Source organism: Lemur catta, chromosome 2 (genome assembly GCF_020740605.2).
Source record: "Lemur catta isolate mLemCat1 chromosome 2, mLemCat1.pri, whole genome shotgun sequence".
NCBI classification, from domain to species: domain Eukaryota; kingdom Metazoa; phylum Chordata; class Mammalia; order Primates; family Lemuridae; genus Lemur; species Lemur catta.
Genome location: NC_059129.1, coordinates 27308001 through 27327585, shown reverse-complemented (window position 1 = coordinate 27327585; position 19585 = coordinate 27308001). Strand labels below are relative to the sequence as shown.

Below are 19585 nucleotides of genomic sequence, written 5' to 3'. Positions count from 1 at the left end.
GACCTGGGGCCCTCCTGCACTTGCTCTTAGTGCCAGAATCTATGGTGATCCCAGGCACAGCCCCAGTGGCTTCCCCTGTGGCTGTCCCTCCCTTTTGCACAGCCTCTTGACCTCCCTGGGGAGCTGCTCTCACCCCCTGGGGCCTCCTGGGGCCTGGCCTTGGAAACTGCCTCCAAATAGACATGGCAACACTATGGTGCGAAGAATGAACCATAGCCCAGGGGGCACGGGGGCCCAGGGGAGGCTCCTGCCCCCAACCGAGGGTCATGGGGGTGATTTCCAAGCTGATTCTGGAAGGGCGAGGGGAAGTCAGTCAGTAGAGGAGGAAAGAAGGAGACAGGAGAGGGAGCTCCTCAGAGAGACCAGGTGTGTTACCAAATCCACAAAGGGGTCCTGGTCCAGGTCTGTTTGCTCACCACACAGAAAGCCAGTTACTGAGACAACGAGGATTGCCAAGGAAGAAAGGGAATTTATTATGGTTGATGTCAGCCACGAGACAGAATTGCCTCAAATCTGTCTTGTCAACCAAGGGCAGGAGTTGTTATAAGGGGTTCAGGAAGGCAACTACATGCTTTGGGACAGGTTGTGTTGAAATCAAGTTGTGCAGGAATCTAATCCAGAAGTCACAAGTTAAAAGATGAATGGTGAGTCTCAACATTGTTACCTGTGAAGAATCTGCCAATTCTTGGAAATAACTCAAAAGGTAAAAAGTTTAGCTAAACAGAAAGATTATAATGTTTTGGCCATCCAGCCCTACTGGCCTGGGAATCTCCAAACATAAGAAAGCTACAGGGACAACATATATGGGAGGGTCATTGTGTTTGTTCATGGATCTGATTACAACCCCCGCCTTCTTTTTGTTCCTTCCTCAATCTTGGGGAATCAGATCTGTCTGTCTGCTTCCTGCTGAGATGGGGCGCAGTTGGGGCATGAGGAGTGAAAATGCTGTTGAAAGTACTCATGAGTCCTAAGTCGATGGTTGGATGTCTCCAACATCATTACTTGCATGCTTTCATCTATTGTTTTATAGCAACATTTTTAACTCACATTGGATTAATATATTTACTACCAGGTAAATTAGAAAAATAATTAGTAAAAGGGAGAGACCAAATTGTAGGATCCCAGAAAGAAAAGAGCAAATTCCCTGAGGAATGTGAGTGAATAGTCCTGTGAACCAGTCTCCCAGCCCTGGTCCATCCTCTCCTGCATGTTGCATGCAAGAAGCCTGCAGTCTGATTTCATCAGTATGCGCTTTTACTTCTGCTGAAGTATGTATATACCTGTAGCATGAGGAGTTAGCAATAACACAAACACCCCTTTGTTCTGCTAAGATATAAGCAAGAGCTATGCGATTATCAAGAACCATTCAGTCTAAAGAGTCTAATGACTTGCTGGGCAGCTGTCGTAGCTGCAGTTTCATTAGCAGTTGTCCTCAAGGTCACAGATAGGTTGTTGATTGGCCACCACCCACCAGGGCAGTAAGGTAAACTGAAAGAAATATCCATTCCCATCTGGTATCCCTCCCGGGAGATACTGTCCTGGTGTTCCCCAGATGGAATCTCCATCCAAAATTCCCCTAGTTGCCCATGAAAACAATTTAATGGAAGGGGCCCAGTTGGTATCTGAGTCATCATGTACAGAGAAAGGAGCAATACAGTGGCTTAATAAACATGGACCTGCGTCTCCCTCTTTAATGCACATGTAGGCCCAAGGCTCTCCTTCTTGTTGAAATAAAAAAGCACATCCCTCTGGGGCACAAGTCATAAATTCATGTGACTGATAAGCTTGCAGAGCTAACCAAGGGTCTGTGGTGGCCAAGTCACAGCCCTCTATGGGAGATCTGTCCCAGGAGGCTGGGCAGGGTCCAACATTTGGCTACAGAGCATGTTATCTGGGTCCCTATTAGGGGAATGTACTTGTTTCCCACCACTCTGATTCTGAGGGTTTGTAGGGACTGGATGTCCCCATCAGGAGGCCAAGAAGAAATGAGGGGGCTTTTGAGTCCTAGTCGTTGACCAAGTGAGTCTTACTCAGCATTCAGTTCTTTTAGGATTTCAAACATGTTCAAAGGTGCATTTGGGGACATCAGAAAAGTTGTACACTAATTGAGTGAGGGGATCATGGTGGTGTAGGACCAACTGGGGTTTCAGGTGGCGTATCCAGCATGTGGGTAGATTAGCCAAGGAGGCAAGGATCTGAGAGATTCAAACTAATTAACTGTCCTTCCAAGCAAAGGAGGTCAGGACTGGCAGAATAATTACAATTCCATGTTCAGGGTTCCAGTGTATCCTACCTGCTAGTGGGCTTAGCCTGAAATAATAATCTGAGATCACTCGGGCACTCACCCACCCAATCTGACTCCATCCTTGGTTTAAGTTCAGGGGGAGCAAGTTTTTTTTTTTTTTTTTGAGACAGAGTCTCGCTTTGTCACCCGGGCTAGAGTGAGTGCCATGGCGTCAGCCTAGCTCACAGCAACCTCAAATTCCTGGGCTTAAGCGATCCTACTGCCTCAGCCTCCCGAGTAGCTGGGACTACAGGTATGCGCCACCATGCCCAGCTAATTTTTTCTATATAGATTTTTAGCTGTCCAGATCATTTATTTCTATTTTGGAAGAGATGGGGTCTCACTCTTGCTCAGGCTGGTCTCGAACTCCTGACCTTGAGCGATCCACCCGCCTCGGCCTCCCAGAGTGCTAGGATTACAGGCGTGAGCCACCGTGCCCGGCCTAAGTTCCTTATTTTCAGAGGCAGGGTACCCTGACTCCTTGTGGATAGCTCCACGAACATGCATGCACCACTGTAAAAGCATATTGGGGTCAGTATAAATATGGATACACTCATTTTCCCACAACACAGGGCTCTCTCTAGTCAGTGCAATCAATTCAGCTTTCTGGGCAGACGTTCGAGGGGTAGGGCGTATGCCTTAATCGCCTTTGGGTTGGTGACCACGGCATACACAGCTTCATTGTCCTTGTTCCATAAAGCTGCTGCTATCCATAAAGATCCTCATCTGGGTCTGGCAAGGGCTGATTGGTCAAATCTGGGCGACTGTAATGTACTTGATATAAATCCGGTCCACACATGCCCTTAAGGGTCGTCCGCTAGCCCACACCTCAGGGTCGACTTGATCGAGAGCTTCAGCGGGCAGAGCCACTTGCGAAGCATATGTGTGTTCTGGAGGAACTCCAGTATGTACTTGCTTATTCTGGAAGGTCACTTGTGCCTGCAATTTATTTTTTAATTTTAATTTTAATTAATTTATTATATAATTTATTTTGAGACAGGGTCGCACTCTGTCACCTGGGCTAGAGTGCAGTGGCATCATCATAGCTCACTGCAACCTCAAACTCCGGGGCTGAAGCGATCCTCCCACGTTGGCCTCCCAGAGTGCTGGGACTCCAGGCCAGCGTGAGCCACCGTGCCCGGCCAAACCTGCAATTTAGAGAGAAGATCTTTACCCAGAAATGGGAGAGGGCACTGGGCCGTGGTAGAGAAAGCTCTGTTTAAGGAAAGAATTTCCAATAGCACAATCCAGGGGGTGGAGAAAATATTTGCGGGAGGGTTCTCCGGGCACTCTGGTCACCAGCACTGAGTCTTTAGTAAGCCTGGCCAATTTAAGACTGAATACTAAGCCATGCCAGCGAGGGTCAGGAAATCAACTGATGTTTTTCCTCCTACCTTTGTTACCCTGGGCTCCCGGTGGGCGATGTTGATCACGGACCGTAATTCCCACAGATTTTGGGCGGCCCTCGGGTCCTGTCATTCTCTATCTTTTTGATCTACTCCCAGCAACCGCAGAGTGGGTTCCCTGTCGCCCTTCTGCTTTAGGGCAGTCCTTCTTCCAGTGACCTTCCTCCTGTGCTGGGCACATTGATTCTTCCCTAAGGGAATCCTTTCATTATTTTTTCTTCCTCTTTGGGGCTGTGGTCCCCTTTGGGTGGGCCCCTTAGAGTTTTGCATCGAAGCCTGTTGCTTCATTTTATGTAATTTTTCTCTTTTCCTTCTGCTGTTCTTTAGTCTGTTCACAGTTTATGGTAATATTAATAAAAACCTTATAAGCCACTTCAACCAAATGGGATGGGGGCGGGATTGGAGGACCCAGTAGGTTCTGTAACTTTGCTGCTACCCGGCTTGCTCTGGCCAATGACGGTCATGTTAGTCAACCTTGAATTTTCAGGGTTCTTTGGATCTACAGCAGTATCCTTCTGATACGCTTCGAGAACTCGTTCTAAAGAGGCTGATAGATTTTCATCGATCTCCTGTCCTGTCTGATTTCCTGAACCTTGTTCAGGCTTTTAGATTTGGGAACACCCTTTTTCTAAGCCCGACCAGGAAACAGTCTCGGGAGTGTTGAGTCTTAACCTGGTCCCCGTTGCTTGGGTCCCAGCTAGATCGTGAGTTGGGACAGGTAGATCAGCTCCAGTCCTCACCCGGGTATCTGGGTCCTCCACGTGCGATGGGTCAGCCTCCTCTCGTGCCTTCTCCAGGACAGTGTGACGTTCCTCCGAGGCTGGAAGAATGTCAAGCAGGCTCTGGACATCTGGCCCGGCGGGGTGATGAGAGGTGAAAAGAGACCCCAGCAGATCACTTGTACACTTTGGGTCACCCCTATGGGCAGGATTCTTCTGTGTCCAGTTCCATAAGTCAGAAGTGGCGGATGGGCTGGAAACCCACATCAATCCAGCCGGTTGTCCTTTTTCATTCTGTCCTCCTAGAGGACCCTGTCTCAGAGAAAATCGCCCTGCTGGGAGGGAGGGAAGAGCCCGGCCAAACCGTGTACCCCGATGGTGACACCTCCCAGGACTGTCCTCAGAAAAGGGAGCGTGAAGGAGAGACGGCTGGAGAAGCAACCGGGGTGAAATAGGGGTCCCCGCTCACAGGAGAGCTAAGAAAGGGATGCCTGGAAGGAGTGACGTGCTGGGGCTGGCGCCGGGTGGCAGCCTCTTGGCAATAAGAACGCTCCTCCAGTGGCGGGGCGGGGTTCTTGAGTTTGGATTCTCCTCTCCGACCTTTTTGAAGGCTTCTGTCCTCCGTGCTATTAATATAATAGAATCTCGCATCGAATCTGGCCTGGCTTGTTTGGATAAAGAAACACAAAAGACCGTACGTGAGGGATTTTGTGCCACTTCCCAGAGCGATGACAGAATAAATATCAGTGGAGAACAGTGTTATAGTTTCGTGATCCCTTAAGGGGCTAAGTTTCCCCAGTCCCATGAGAGTACTGCGGCCAGACGGTATTACTGAAAAATACCATTTCCTTCTTCTTCGTGGGCTCCTAACTCTATTCAGCCCAAAGGGCTGCCCTCAGGGATTGAATTCTGGTTTCCCAGGGCCACACACACACCCACTCACACAACCATGCGACACCCACAAAACGACAAACAAGTGGGAGCAGTTCCAACAAATGTGCCTGGGGCGTGTCAGGTGGCAACATCAGAGCGGTTCCCACTCTTTCGAACAGCTGGGGCTTTTCCAACCCCAAATCCAACAGGAATCGCCTTGGAGTCCCTTAGATTGAGAGGGGTGTTGTGCAGTGCATCACATGGCACTCGCCCACCTGGACGCAGATGCCAAGACCCTGGGATCCATGCTTCCAAGGCAGTCAGGGACGCGCTGCAAGCTGGCGATGGCTGGCCACCGAGCCGCAAGCAACCAACCCCATACAGGCCACCAAGATTTGTTACCAATCCCACAAGGGGGGTCTGGCCTAGGGCAGATTGCTCTCCACACAGAAAGCCAATTACTGAGACAATGAGGATTGCCAAGGAAGGAAGGGAATTTATTACAGATTACGCCAGCCAGATAGGAGAACTGCCTCAAATCCATATCTGATCAACGGAGCATAGGGGTGTCTTTTCTTTTCTTTTCTTTCTTTTTCTTTCTTTCTTTCTTTCTTTCTTTCTTTCTTTCTTTCTTTCTTTCTTTCTTTCTTTCTTTCCTTCCTTCCTTCCTTCCTTCCTTCCTTCCTTCCTTCCTTCCTTCCTTCCTTCCTTCCTTCCTTTTCTTTCCTTCTCTCTTTCTTTTTTGAGACAGGGTCTCATTCTGTCATCCCGGCTAGAGTGCAGTGGTGCCATCACAGCCCACTGCAACCTTGAACTCCTGGGCTCAAGTGATCCTCCTGCCTCACCCTCCCAAGTAGCTGGGACTCCAGGCATGTGCCACCACACGTGGCTAATTTTTACTATTTTTAGTAGAGACAGGGTCTCACTCTTGCTCAGGCTGGTCTCAAACTCTTGGCCTCCAGCAATCCTCCTACCTCGGCCTCCCAGAGTGTTAGGATTACAGGCGTGAGCCACCGCACCCATGCTAGAGGGTAGGAGGTTTTATAAGGGGTTCAGGAAGGCAGATCCATGCTTTGGGGCAGGTTGTGTTGAAATCAAGGCGCTCAAGTCTAATCCAGAGGTCACAAGTTAGAGATGAATGGCAAGTCTCAGCATTGTTACCTGTGAAGAATTTGCCAATTCTTGGAAATAACTCAAAAGGTAAAAAGTTTAGTTAAACAGGAAGATTGTAATGTTCTGACCAACCGCCCCTCCTGGCCTGGGAATTCCAAACATAGGAAAGCTACAAAGGAGAATATGCATAGAGGGGTCACTTTGTGTTTGTTCATGGATCTGATTACAACTCCCCCTTCTTTGTCCATTCCTCAATCTTGGGGAATCAGAGCGTTGATCTGTCTGGCTGCTTCCCACTGAGATCGGGTACAGGTGGGGTACGAGGAGTGCAAATGCTGAGCCTGCTGTGGAAAGTACTCGCGAGTCCTAAGTTGATGGTTAGATGTCTCTAACATCAGCACTTGGGTGCTTTTGGGTGGCACAGTGGCTGACCAGGGGGCTGGGAGGAACCAGGCCTGGACCGGGGCAGACAACAGGAGTGGGAGAGGAAGGGGTGGGTTCCAGAAATATTCGGGAGGCCACCGTAGGATTGAGGGATGGGGCTTCTGCTGCAGGCCTGGGTAGAAACGTGAAATCCAGGCCCCCTCGCTGGCTTTACTGCAGATCCCCAGGAAAAGGGGCTCTGGGGACGTCACCTTAACAGCTGGCGTGTTCCAAAGAATGTTAATGAATTGTTAATATTCTATGAAGCCTACCCTGGGTCAGCCAGAGTCACCTTGCGAGGTGCCTGGCTGTGGCTTCTGCCCTGGGCTGTGCTGGTCACCATGCCAAGGTGTCATAGAATCCACAGTCACCACCCCACATAGGCACGGTCACACTGGGCCCGTGACAGGGCATTCTGCCCCAGCGTCACACTCAAGACAGTCATCAGCCAGCCCCCAGCCCCACGTGGGCCGGCTTGTGACAGCCCTGAGGAGCTCGGGGAGAGAAGCACCGTGTGAAGAATCTTTTATTAAATGGTGTTTTAAAATTTCCCCAGGACTGTAAATGGGGAAGTGCCATGAAATTCACTGGCCCGTAAAATAATGGCTCGGTGGTTAAAAACAAGTTCATTGTTAAAAGGGAAAACCAGCACCGTTGTGGGGGTGATGACTTGCGGGTGATTCATCAGCCCAGAAATCAGCCGAATCGGGTTGGCAGCAGGTGGAAACAGGCGGCCGGCAACGCCCGCCCTCGCTCTCACTTCTGCATTCACTTCGCCTCCCGGTGTCTCTGACCACCGCTTCTCGCCACCATCCCTGGGACCCCAAAGCCCACCGCCTTGGCCTCTCGCTGGGATGGCAGCAGCTGCCTCTCGCTGGGTCCCCCCTTTCGTTCCTGATTCCCATCCCGAGGGACCAGGTTATAAACCTGATCACGTCACACCTCTGCTCACAACTCTGAGGGCTTTCATGATGCAAGAACAGAATCTAAATACTTCCATGATCCACCCGTTGCTCTCTGTATTCCAGCCACACAGACTCTTGTTTACCCTCCTGCCACAGGGCCTTTGCACTTGCTCTGTCCCCTATGCTGTCACTCTGCAGAGCTCAGCCCTCCTCACTGTCCATGTGGGGTCACAGCTAGAGCACAGAGTGGGTGTCTCCAGCTCCTGGCCACGCTGCTGGGCAGTGGACACCGACAGCCCAGCTGGTGGCCTCCCTGGAGCCCCTCCTGTCCCTGCCCGCAGGGGCCTGGGAAGCTGCCCAGCCTGTGGTTGAGGGCGGGTGGCACCACCTTCTGGGGGGAGGAGGGGCTGGCAGGAAACGGGAGCCGAGGGCCACGCCTGACTGCTCACGCTGCAGCCTGCGCCCGCGCCCTCCCCCGCAGCACCTGCTACTGGCAGGATGGCAGGCCTGGACCCCCCGCCCCGAGACCCCATGGGCCCAGCAGAGCGCTCGGAATCCTGTCCCTGTCCTTAGAGAGCATCCTGCTCATGGGGAGGCACCCCCACTATTACAGCCTGGATCGTGTCCCCTCAAAACCCCTGTGTCACAGACCTCACCCCAGAAGCTCGGAATGTGGCTGTTTGGAGACAGGGCCTTTGAAGGGGTGACCGAGTTAAAATGAGGCCATCAGGGTGGGGGGTCCTCATCCAATCCGGGGTCGTGGTTAAGAAGAGACACGGACACACGTGCACAGAGGAAGGGCCACAGGTAGAGGCAGCAAGAGGGTGGCCGTCTACAAACCAACCATAGGAGATTGGCCTCAGGAGGAACCAGACCTGCTGGTACCTTGATCTGGGACCTCCTGTCTCCAGACCTGGGAGGACATAAACGTCTTTTGTAGCCGGCCCGTCTGTCATAGTTTGCTATGGTGGCCGGAGCTGACTAACGTACCCCCATGACTGCCTGGTGGGGAATGAGTGGTCTTGGAGGTGGATGCACAGGGCGGGTGTCGGTGGTGGAGACTGCGGTTAACTGAGAGCCACAGGCAAAGAGGAGGGCCAGGACCTTCCAGGCAGAAGGAACCCCGTTCGCAAAAGCTGAGAGGCAGGAGAACAGGGCCTGGGGTGACAGCTGAGCAGGTTGAGGCCTTCGGGATGAACTTGGGCAAGTGCAGGCCAGAGCCTGCCTGCTCTCTGGCCCTGGCCTCCTCCCCCTGCCTCCTCCCTGCATGTCCTAGAGGAGCCAGAAGCCACAGGCCCTGCCCTGGCACTGCCCGTCCCCTTCCACCCCCATTACTGCTCCCAGCCTGGGTGTCCCTCCCTGCTGGGAGCCCAGGGTCCTCCCTTAGCTTCATTTGCCATGTGAGCCCCACCAGGCTGTCTGCCTGTCCCCCTGGCCTCAGTTTCCCCTCAGTAAAGCAAGTGTTGATCCTAGAAGATCTCAGAGCTCCCTTTGGGCTCACACTCTGCTCCAACCTCCCTGGAACCCCCTCCCTGTGGGTGAAGTAGCCCCACGTTGGCCACGGGGAAGAATGTGTTGCCCTTGACAACCATTCTTCCCCCTGGCTTCTCCCCCTGAGGGACAGAGAGACTGTCCCATTAATCATCCCATTAATCATCTGCCTCGCCCTCCCTCCTCCTGCCCCGCCCTCCCTTCCCCTGCGGAGGTCGCCCAAAGGCCCCAAGAAGCTTCGTGGAACCTCGGGGCTCAGATCATCAGACTTCTCTGGGCGGGGGGCCGTGGGGGGGCCTCTGCCAGGCAGAACTGAGGGCCCTGGCGGGACCTGGCCTAGAAAGTGCAGTGCGGGGGGAGGAGCTGTGACGGGGCTACACGGGCGGGGTGGGGGGCCCAGGGGAGAAACTGGGGCATCTGAGCTGCAGCCCGGGTCGAGGGTGGGAGAGGAAGGCAGGGAGTCGGACATCGCAGAGGGTTTATCGAGCAGCTCAGCTGGCCGGGGTGAGGGGGGTGTGGGACTGGGGTTCAAGAGGGTGAGGTTGGCCGGCATGGTGGCTCATGCCTGTAATCCCAGCACTCTGTGAGGCCAAGGCGGGCGGATCACTTGAGGCCAGAAGTTCAAGACCAGCCTAAGCAAGAGCGAGACCCCATCTCTACAAAAAATATAAAAATTAGCCGGGCATGGAAAGCGGATCACTCACTGGAGGATGCTGGCTGCCATGTCATGTAGACAAGTGGATGGCCAAGAGCCACCTGAATGAGCCATCATAGAAATGCCCCCTCCAGCCCCACGCGAGCCTTCAGATGACCTGGCCCTGACCGACCGTTTGACTGCAACCTCATGAGAGCCCTTGAGCGACCACCCAGCCAACCTGCCCCCAGCTTCCTGACCCTCAGAATCACTGAGATGACAAATGTGTATTATTTTAAGCTGCCAGTTCTGAGATAATTTGTCATGAAGCCACAGGTGACTGATACAAGCACATATACCTGGCTGGAGGACAGAGCATGAGTGGGATGGAGATGAAGACAAAAAACAAAATAAATCCTGGCTGGGTACAGTGGCTCACGCCTGTAATTCCAGCACTTTGGGAGGCTGAGGCAGGAGTATCATTTGAGGCCAGGGGTTCAAGACCAGCCTGGGCAAATTCGAAGGGATTCCATTGCTACAAAAAGTAAAAAAAAAAAAATGAGCTGGGCATGGTGGTGCTCGCCTGTAGTCCCAGCTACTCAGGGGGTGGGGGGGAGGCTGAGGCAGGGGGATCATTTGAGCCTGGGAGTTGGAGGCTGCGATGAGCTATGATGATACCACTGCACTCTAGCCTGGGCGACAGAGTGAGCCCCTGTTGGGAAGAAAGGAAGGAAGGAAGGGAGGGAGGGAGGAAGGGCCTTGTGCAGAGTGGGGAGGGGGCTTGTACAGAGCCGTCATGAAATGTGCCACAAACTGAGAAGTCAAACGAATCCGTTGCTCCCCCAGACCCCAAATTCAACACAGATTAGTAAAAAGGAAAAGAGAGAGAGTCCTGCTTGTTGGTAGGGGGCCTGGGGCTGCTGCCCAGCTCTGCCACTGACCCCGACGGGGCTGCAGGGAGTTCCTCTCTCTGCTGGGCCCAGTTTTCTGGTGTGCCTGAGATGAGTCACATGCCCGCCCTGCCCACGTCTGAGGACCGGTGGAGGTGATGAGTCGATGAGCGAGAACGCACTTTCAGAAGGGGAAACAAGCTCTTCCCATGTTCCCCGGCGTCTGCTTTCACCTGACTTTCAAGAGGGAGAGAAAGGAAAAAAGTATGTTGTATATATGTGTGTGTGTGTGTGTATACATGTACAGTCATGTGTTGCTTAGCAACAGGGATACATTCTGAGAAATGCATCGTTAGGCGATTTTGTCATCAGTCAGCACATCGTATGGTGCACTTACTGCAAGCTACACGGTGTAGCCTCCCACACACCCAGGCTCTCCGGGCTGCCTGTTGCTCCCAGGCTACAAACCTGCACAGCGCCTTACTGCACTGAATGCTGTAGGCGGCTGTAACACAAACCGCTAGGCGAGAGGGATGTTCCAGCTCCTTTCTGATCTTACGGGACCACCGTTGTATGCGTGGTCTGATGGTGGCTCAAACGTCGTTATGTGGTGCATGACTGTACACGCACACACACAAATATTATATCTCTATCTATCTTATCCATGTATATGAAGGAGAGGCCAGAGAGCAAGTACAGCAAACTGTCAACAGCCGTCAAGCCGGGTGGAGACTGTATCTAGGTGTGCATTGCTCTAGTCTCTCGCCTTTTCTGTAGCTACGAGCGTCTGTAGAATAAAAAGTCGAGGAGAAGCAAAGAAAGCCTTTGCAAGGCCCAGCCCGGCCCGGACTTGCCCCAGCCAGACCCACTGCCACTCACGTCCCCCCTCTTCTGCCTTCGTGCCTGCGCCCGGGCCCAGGAGCTCTGCTCTCTGAGGCCACCTGGCCCGCTTAAAACTCTGCCTGTCTGACCTCTGCGTCCTGTGACCAAATGCTGATTGCAGATGACCTGCGTCTGAAGCTGCCGGCAACTGCCAGGGAGCTGCAATACCCACTTTGTGGGGGGGGCCCCAGGCTGGAAAGGCCAGTTCCTGCCTTGACGGGGCTTTCAGGGGGAGGAGGGGGCAGACGTCGGATGTGCATGGAGTGAACTTGATGTATTAACAATACATTAAGCATATTACAACAGTTATAAGCTGGAGGTGCCTGCGGGGTGCTGGGGGGCATTTGAGGACGTGGACACGAAGGCCAACTAGGGGATGACTTCAGGCAGTGCCACCTCCTGGGGTGTAACCAGAGGAGGAAAGGTAGCTGTGTGTTGAAGGATAGCGAGGTGGCAAAGGGACAGAGGTGCGAAGCAGCGTGTGCGCTGTGACAGGCCGTCTGGTGGCCTCTGGCCGGGGCTCACCCAGGCACACTGGGCCTCACCTGCCCTGCTCAGCGTCCCCGCAGGCCCAGCCCTGACCTCACCTGCCTTCCTGAACCTCGGCTCTCGTTTCAGCCTCCACTACCCTTGGGGCTGAGTCAGTCACTGATGAAGCAGAGTCATTTTAAAACTTGGAAAATCTGAAACGTTCTGCTACCATGTCTGAGTACAGAGCTGGTCACGAAAAACCTGCTGGGTAATTATGCCATGTTGATTCACATCCAGTATTTTTCATTTTTGAAGTTCACTGTAATAAACAATTGGCACAGCTCAAGTATTTTTGGAAAGAAAAATAGCGTGTGTGGGCTGGCCATCAAACAGAGCGTAAACGCATCATACGAACCAGAGGACGTTTGTGGTTGTTTGGAAATTTTAAAACAAAGGACTCCCCAAAGGAGGGAATTGGTGCTCAGCCGGCGTGGGTGCCGGGACCAGAGCCACTGCGACCTTGATGAGACCCTGAGACCCAGGCCAGGGGAGCTGACGGTGGGAACAGACGGAGGCGAGGCCAGAAGGTGTAGCAGGTGATGAGCAGGTGTGGAGGGAGGCTGGGCCTGAGGGCTCCTCAAAGCCCGGTCACACAGGAAGATGGCGTCGCTCTCTGGCCGGGGATGTGTGTTGTCATGGCGATGGGTGCTCGTGAACCAGAAAAGGACTGTGAACTGTTGCCACGGGGAAGGGCTCTTTGACCACCTAGTTGTAACTAGCTTGGTCACGATGAGTCATGCGACATTTGAAACCAGGCCGGGGGCACGGATGGTCCACTCCTGTGAAGAGCACAGTGCTCAGCTGGAAACCACGCTGCCTTGTCTGTGCTAACTCAGGGCTTGGACAAGACAGGGCTCCCAGGTCCTACGACAAGGACAACTCTCTGACAGTGGTCAGCAGTAGGGCCGGAATGTTTGTGTCCCCCTGACCAAATCCATACACTGAAACCTAATTCCAATGTCATAGTATTAAGAGGCCTTTCGGAGGTGTTTAGCTCATACCTGGGATTAGTGCCCCTGCACACGGGACCCCAGAGAGCTTCCTCGCCCCTTCCGTTATGTGAGGACCAGAAATCAGGTCCTCACTAGACACCAACTCTTCCAGTGTCTTGATCTACAACATCTCGGCCTCCAGAGCTATGAGAAAAAATATCTGTGATTTATAAGCAGTCCATGGTGTTTTGTTACAGCAGCCTGAATAAACTAAGCAATCAGCCTCCCACCTGCCCCAGAGCAGGCTGGGCCCCAAGAAGGTGGACGGCGTGTGGCTGACCAGTCCTTGAGCAGCAGGAAGGACACTGGTCTGTACAAAGTGCCAGGGCAACACTGAGAAAGAAGGGAGTCACTCTGGGGGTCAGGGAAGAGTCTGGGTAGAGTGTCTGGGAAGACTTTACGGAGGAGGTGACATTTGAACTGGGTTTTGCAGTAGCGGTAGAAGTTTTCTCCTTGGGGAGGAGGGGATCCCAGGCAGGGGAACAGCACATGCAAAGGCTCAGAGGTGTGAGGGAGTACTGGGTGTTCCGAAAAGGAAGCCAGGAGCAGTGAGGGAGCCTGATTGGGAAGATCTTGAACTTTAAGTACCTGGGGGCCAGCGATTCTCAACCTCTTCCCACTGTGATGCACTTGAGTTTTCCAGCCTGTCCTGCTTATAACAGAAGTTTCTTCCAGAAGTTTTTCCTGTGAGTTGGGGTGGACATCTGAATCTCCCCGGGGAACTAAGATGTGTCTTATTCAGGGGAAGCCCCCTCTTCACCCAGGAATGGGGGCCACAGGTGACAACAATCTTGGATTTTCAGCAGAGGAGACACCTGGCGTGATTGGAGTGTTAGGAGGCTGGCTGTGTCCAGGCGTGGGGGCTGGGCTGAGGGGGGCAGGTGCTGCAATCCAGGTGAGAGGCTGTCACCATGCTCTGCCCACCTGCCCTGGGCCCCATCTGGTAACTTTCTGTCTGGAGGAGGGACTGCCCTGCCCTGGCAGGGGCTGGGGATGGGGCAGGAAGAGAGGGCAGGTCACCTGGGTAGAGAGATGAGGGAGGGAGCCCCCTCCCGGGGCCAGGCCACATGGTGGGGGGGTGGGCTCTGCCCTGGCAGCCTGGGTGCTCTGGGACAGTCCCCCTTCCCTATCCATGCTAGGAAGTGGCGGTAACTCCCTTCCCCACAGGGGCCTGCGAGGAGCCCCAGTTGCCAGGCTGGGGACTGTTTGGATGAGGAGATGCCATGGAGTGGGTGGGTGTGGCAGGATTGTCACTGGGCAGCCTCTGCCTTCCTCAGTCCCTCCCTGGCCGGGCCCTCCTGGGTGGGGGTGGGAGTGTCCAGGCTCATCTTGCAAGAATTGTTCTGTTCAGACCCTCCCTGGTGATGCTGAATCCACGGGGACTGAAGATTCTGCCCCAAACCTGTCTGACCAGTTGTTTGGGAGGAGGGGGCACCTGGGAGGGGCACCAGGAGATGCCAGGAGCAGCCTCCCCCAGCCCAGCACAGGCGGAGAAGTCTCAGGGCAGCGGACACTGCAGACAGACTCTTGGACAGACCGACAGACTGCTGGGTGCTTGGCCTGGCCATGGGACACAGCCGGGGACAGTCCCAGCTGCTCATGCTGCTGTTGGTGCTGTTGACCCACGTCCAGCCCCGGCAGGGCCTGGGTGAGTGCGGGTGGGCGCTGGCACAGGGCTGGGGGCCGGGCCCAGGGCGGTCAGAGAGACAGCCCACCACAAGCTGCCACAAGACAGACACCTATCTCCCCGCAAGCCTGGGGAGCCATAGTGCCACCTCTCCCTCCTTGGGGTTCTCACCCCCAGTTCTCACACGTGCCTGCCCTCCCTCCCCCCTCATTCCCTGAGGAGAGGGTTAAAGAAGTCCCGGAGGTCAGGGCTCGCCCAGGAAGCTCTCTCGTGAGGGCTGCGGGCATCATCAGCTCTTAACTAGATGGGCTGAGAGGTACGGCACCCCCATCTCTGCTGCTCCCCTCCTCTTTCCAAACATTGAGTACCTACCGCATGCAGAGTGCCCTGGGCCTCGGAGACAGGACTGAGCCACCCATGACCCGCAGGAAGGTTCTAGCCTGAACCTTTGGGGTTGAGCTGAATTCAGTGGGAACGAATAGGGCTGAACTGAAGGGGAGAGTGTGCCTGACCCCAGTATTGGGGACTGGGGAGAGGAGGACACTGTGGCCCTGTTCCTGCCCTCAGGGGGCTCAAGGAGGACGTAGGGGGTCCGAGTGCCCTCTGGCATATGGCCCCGGCTGCTTGTTCCTGCCCCGTACCCTTTCCCAGGGGAGGCTGTGAGGACCTGAGCAGGGACAGGGTCCTGAAGGGGAAGATGTTTGGGGGCTGGGGTGGGAGGTGGCCCCAGAGCCCACGGCCCCCTCTGGGTGGTCCATGTCTGGGCCTGGGGTCTCAGTCAGGGGACCTTCCTGTGTCATCCCCCACACCCCTCCCAAGCGACTCATTCCTCTCATTAAGCAAACCAACCTCACGCAGGTGCGGCGGTGGGGGGAGGTGCAGAGGGACTCAAGCTCAAGGTCACTGGGCATGTCAGGGACAGAGTCCAGCCAAAGGTTCAGGCTCCTCCTAGATTCAAGTCCTATCCCAGCAAGGTCCAGAAGAAGGTGCCTGGCACCAGGGCAGGGCCTCCCCTGCCTCCACGCCTGCCCTGCCCTGGGAGACCCCAGTGACATGGGGGAGCAGGGCAAGGCCTCCCCCTGACCTCACACAGTGCCCACCCCAGCAGCCTCCCAGGAGAGGGCCAAGGTCTGGACTCAGGCCACCCACCATGCCCCATGGGGCACAGAGTCACCAGGGAGATGTCCGATAACGCCTGACCCGACTTCCCAGGAAGTGCCCCTAACGCCTCCCTCAGACTGGGGCCTCCAAGATGGGTCTATGTCTCCCCGCTCAGACTGGGCTGGGGGGGACCAGAGCCTGCAGGAGCTTGTTGCCCTGTTCAGCCTCTGCCTCTGCCCTTCCCCTCCCGCCCCCCAGAGCGCATGGATTATGTGCCCCGGCTCTGGAGCGCCACCCTGGCGGGGAGGCTCACCCAGTCCACTTTCACCCTGGAGCAGCCGCGGGGCCTGTTCAGCAGCCCCAACATCTCCGACCGGGACACCATCTGGCTGGTGGTGGCCCGCAGCAACGGTGGGTGCTGCTGGGGCCGGGCCTCGGTCTTCCCTCTGTGAAATGGGCAGACAGGCCTGAGAGGAGCAGCAGGCTGGGGGGAGGTCAGGGAGGGGGCGGTGCTGCAGGGGTTGGGGCCCCAGGAGGGCTGTCAGGCCTGGTGGGGTGGGGATGGGGTCCCGCCCTCGCGTCCCCCACCGTCCGACTGCAGTGCCACCCTCAGCCACCCAGAGCTTCAGGGCCCCAGAGAGTGTAGAGGACAGCCCTGCCCCTGCCGACTTCCCCCAGAGTGGCTACTACCTCACCCTGATGGCCTACCGGGCGCTCTACCCCGGGGGCCAGGCCAGCAGCCAGCTCCATGTCCTCCGTGTGGGCAACGACACCCGCTGTGCCACGACGACTAGGGGCTGCAACCACCCCCTGCCGGACTCAGGCCCCTACAGGTGAGCGGCTCTGCCAGGCCCTGGCCCAGGTGGGGGTGCTCCTGCCCACACCCAGACCTGAACCTGGGGCAGCTCCTAGGAGGTTCCCCGCGGCCCAAGCAGGGCGCCTGGGTTCCGCTCCAGCTCCAACAAAGGGAGGGGGAGGAGGGGGCAGGGCTGGGGCGGCCTCCCTGCATTATCCCACTTTTCTTGGGCAGGGGGCCCCACCTCAAGCTGCAGTCCCCACGGCCATCTGGACCACTCAGGTCGAGTGTCCTCATCTAGACTAGGTGTCCCCCAGGCAGTGACTGGACTCTGCTCCTGTCTCCTTCCCTAAGGGCTTTACTCACTTGTGTTTGGTGCTGGGAGATCTAATCCCCTCCCCCTATTTTCCAAATCAGGGCACTAAGGCCCAGAGAGGGTGAGGGATGCACCCAAGGTCACACAGCTGGAAATGTCACATCTGAGCCCCTTCTGTTGGGAGTCAAGGGGACAGACCACAGGCACCAGGGCCTGATGATTTCAGGATCTGGGGGACCCCACCCCCAATGCTGGGTGTCCTGTTCAGGGTGAAGTTCCTGGTGATGAATGACAGGGGACCCGTAGCTGAGACAGAGTGGTCCACGGAGACCCGACTGCCCCAAGGTAGGGAGCCAGAGGCGCAGGTCAAGGGGAGCCTGAGGGCTGCGTGGGCTGGGGGGACAGGCCGGCCTGTCAATCAGAGGCACATGACCATTCCGGATCCGCCGGTGCCCTCCCCCAGCCTCGCCCCTTCGCCCCTACCCCATCTCCTGGCCTGGGGTGGTGGGCGTTGGCCTGGAGGCTGCCCAAGGTCCCCTTTTCGGATCAAATAAAATCTCCTCTCCTGCCGGGCTGTGCGGCCCCCATCACCGCCCTCAGCCCAGGCGCTCCAGGTTGTTCGGGGGGCCCAGAGCGCGGGCACCGTTGTCATCATCGCCATCCTGTCGATCCTCCTCGCTCTCCTCCTCACCGCCCTCGTCGCTGTGCTCACATACACCTGGTGAGTGGACAGCGCTGGGCTCACCGGGGGCCCGGGGGTGGGGGCGCCTGGGCCTGCACCCTCCGTCCCCGCCCCGCTTCCAAGCGGGCACCGCCCGCCCCCTGGTGGCGGCAGCTGGGATCGCACGTGGGGGCGGGCAGGGACGCCCCAGGTGGAGGTGAACCGTCTTTGGGCCAAGCTCTATGTGTTGCCCCGAGACGTCAGACAGAACTCAGGTGCTGGGGCCTGGCGCACAGCGGGGGTCCACGGACTTCCTAGAGGAGAAGGGAAGCCCGGCCCCGGGTGGGGTTTGCGGAGGAGGGGAGAGAAGCATGGTTCCAGGAAGGGCGTGGCAGGGAGGTGGGCAACTGGGGCGCTCCTGGGGCAGAAGGGCTGCAGGAAGCCGGGCAAGGCCGGGGAGGCCAGGTGCCCAGCGAGGACCTGGGCCGTGTCCTGCAGCCCATGTGAACCAATGGTGGGTTTTTATCAGGGGAGACAGGTAATGTTTTAGAGGGATCATGGGGAGCTGGGGCAGAGGGAGAGAGTGTAGGGGCCTGGCCGTGACCATGGACCGGAAGTGAGAGGTGGGATCGGCAACGTCTCCCTTTGGTTAATTCTGCCCGACCCATGGAGCCTCAGTTTCCCCTGTGCAGTGGGCTGGGGAACTAGGCAGTGGCTGCGGGACCTCTTCCCGGCCCTTCCTTCACTCTCCATGCCTCTCCTCTCCTCCCCACCCAAGCTTCGACAGCTGCAGGAGCACGCCCATCTCGGGCCCAAGGGAGACAGTGAGTGTCAGGAGATACACCACCCATGATGCGTTCAGCACTCCCGCCGTGGGGGGCTCCTGAGGGCCTCCGGGGGACGCCATCTGCCCCACAGCCTCTCTCTGGCCCGGGTTCTGCAGCCTGGGCTGGGAAACAGCCTGAAGCTTCCAGAGCCCTGGAAGAGATTGTTTCTAGATGAGGCTGGGGGAAGGTGTCCTTAGCCCAAAGCTTGGGCCAGTCCCTGTAAGAAATAAATGTCCCCAACACCTCCTTGCTTTTGTGTGACCTCGTACACCTGGACAGTCTTCCTGCACCACTGCTCCCAGCTCTGGGGAGGGTCTCAAGGGGACGCAGGCCCAGGGGCGAGGCTCAGGATCCTAGGCCAGCAGTCACCTGGGGCAGGACCCACCTCTCTGTGAGCCTCAATGTCCCTGTCTGTGAAATGAGATGGTAACCCCGGCCCCCTGGGCCGCCGTGAAGCTAAACCAAGGTGAACATGTCTTGGGAGCTGTGAAGATTACAGACCCATGAGAGATGCTCCCCTGTCCTGCCCAGCCAGCCTCCTCTTACCCAAAGGCCACGTGTCTGGCACTTGCCATCCATCCCACCCAAGCTGGCCCCTCCTCCCAGCTGGAGGACTCTGGCCCTCTGCCTCCCTTCCTCCACCTCCTCCCTGGAGTACACAAGGTGCAGCTTCTAGCCCTCACACCATGTGTGTCCACACTTCCGGGTGGGGCAGCCCAGGCTGCGGGGGCAGGAAGTATGTGTGAAGCTGCAGCTCCTGACAGCAGCCTGGACTCAGCCCCGGGCAGACCCCAGCCCCAAACCTAACGCAGGGCACGCAGCGTTGATCAACAGCCCTGCTCTGTGCCAGGCCTGACGATGGCCGAGGCAAGGTGCCACCACTGCAGGGAGAGGACAATACAAGGGAAGGAGGGGACAGGCACCGAAGGGCTGGAGTGTTTGGGGCTTCAGAAGGGGCTTCTTGGGGAGATGTGGCTTTGGAGAAGGAGCAGGACACCTGGGCAGGGTGGACGTGGGAAGGGTGCCCAGGCAGGAGCAGCGACCAGTTGCTGGTGGGCAGGTTGGGGAGGGTGGGTGAGGGATGGAAGAGAGGCTGGGAGACACCCGTGCCACA

At 56.3% G+C, this 19585-nt stretch overlaps 1 protein-coding gene across 1 annotated transcript; it reads left to right on the top strand.

Annotated features, from left to right (window-relative positions):
• The first annotated feature begins 14674 nt into the window (after positions 1-14674).
• Positions 14675-18718, top strand: UPK3BL2 (uroplakin 3B like 2). The gene is made up of 6 exons (XM_045543068.1): positions 14675-14791; positions 16130-16282; positions 16485-16704; positions 17252-17328; positions 17584-17704; positions 18423-18718. Exons 1-6 carry the CDS (start codon positions 14710-14712, stop codon positions 18529-18531), a joined length of 762 nt encoding a protein of 253 aa, XP_045399024.1. The 5' UTR covers positions 14675-14709; the 3' UTR covers positions 18532-18718.
• Positions 18719-19585: the final 867 nt, after the last annotated feature.

Bases quoted from the DNA above. Each gene is read 5' to 3' on its own strand.
- UPK3BL2 (XM_045543068.1), top strand. From the start codon at position 14,710: ATGGGACACAGCCGGGGACAGTCCCAGCTGCTCATGCTGCTGTTGGTG. The intron at 16,705-17,251 runs GTGAGCGGCTCT...TGTCCTGTTCAG, and splicing joins CCGGACTCAGGCCCCTACAG to GGTGAAGTTCCTGGTGATGA. The intron at 17,329-17,583 runs GTAGGGAGCCAG...CACCGCCCTCAG, and splicing joins GGAGACCCGACTGCCCCAAG to CCCAGGCGCTCCAGGTTGTT.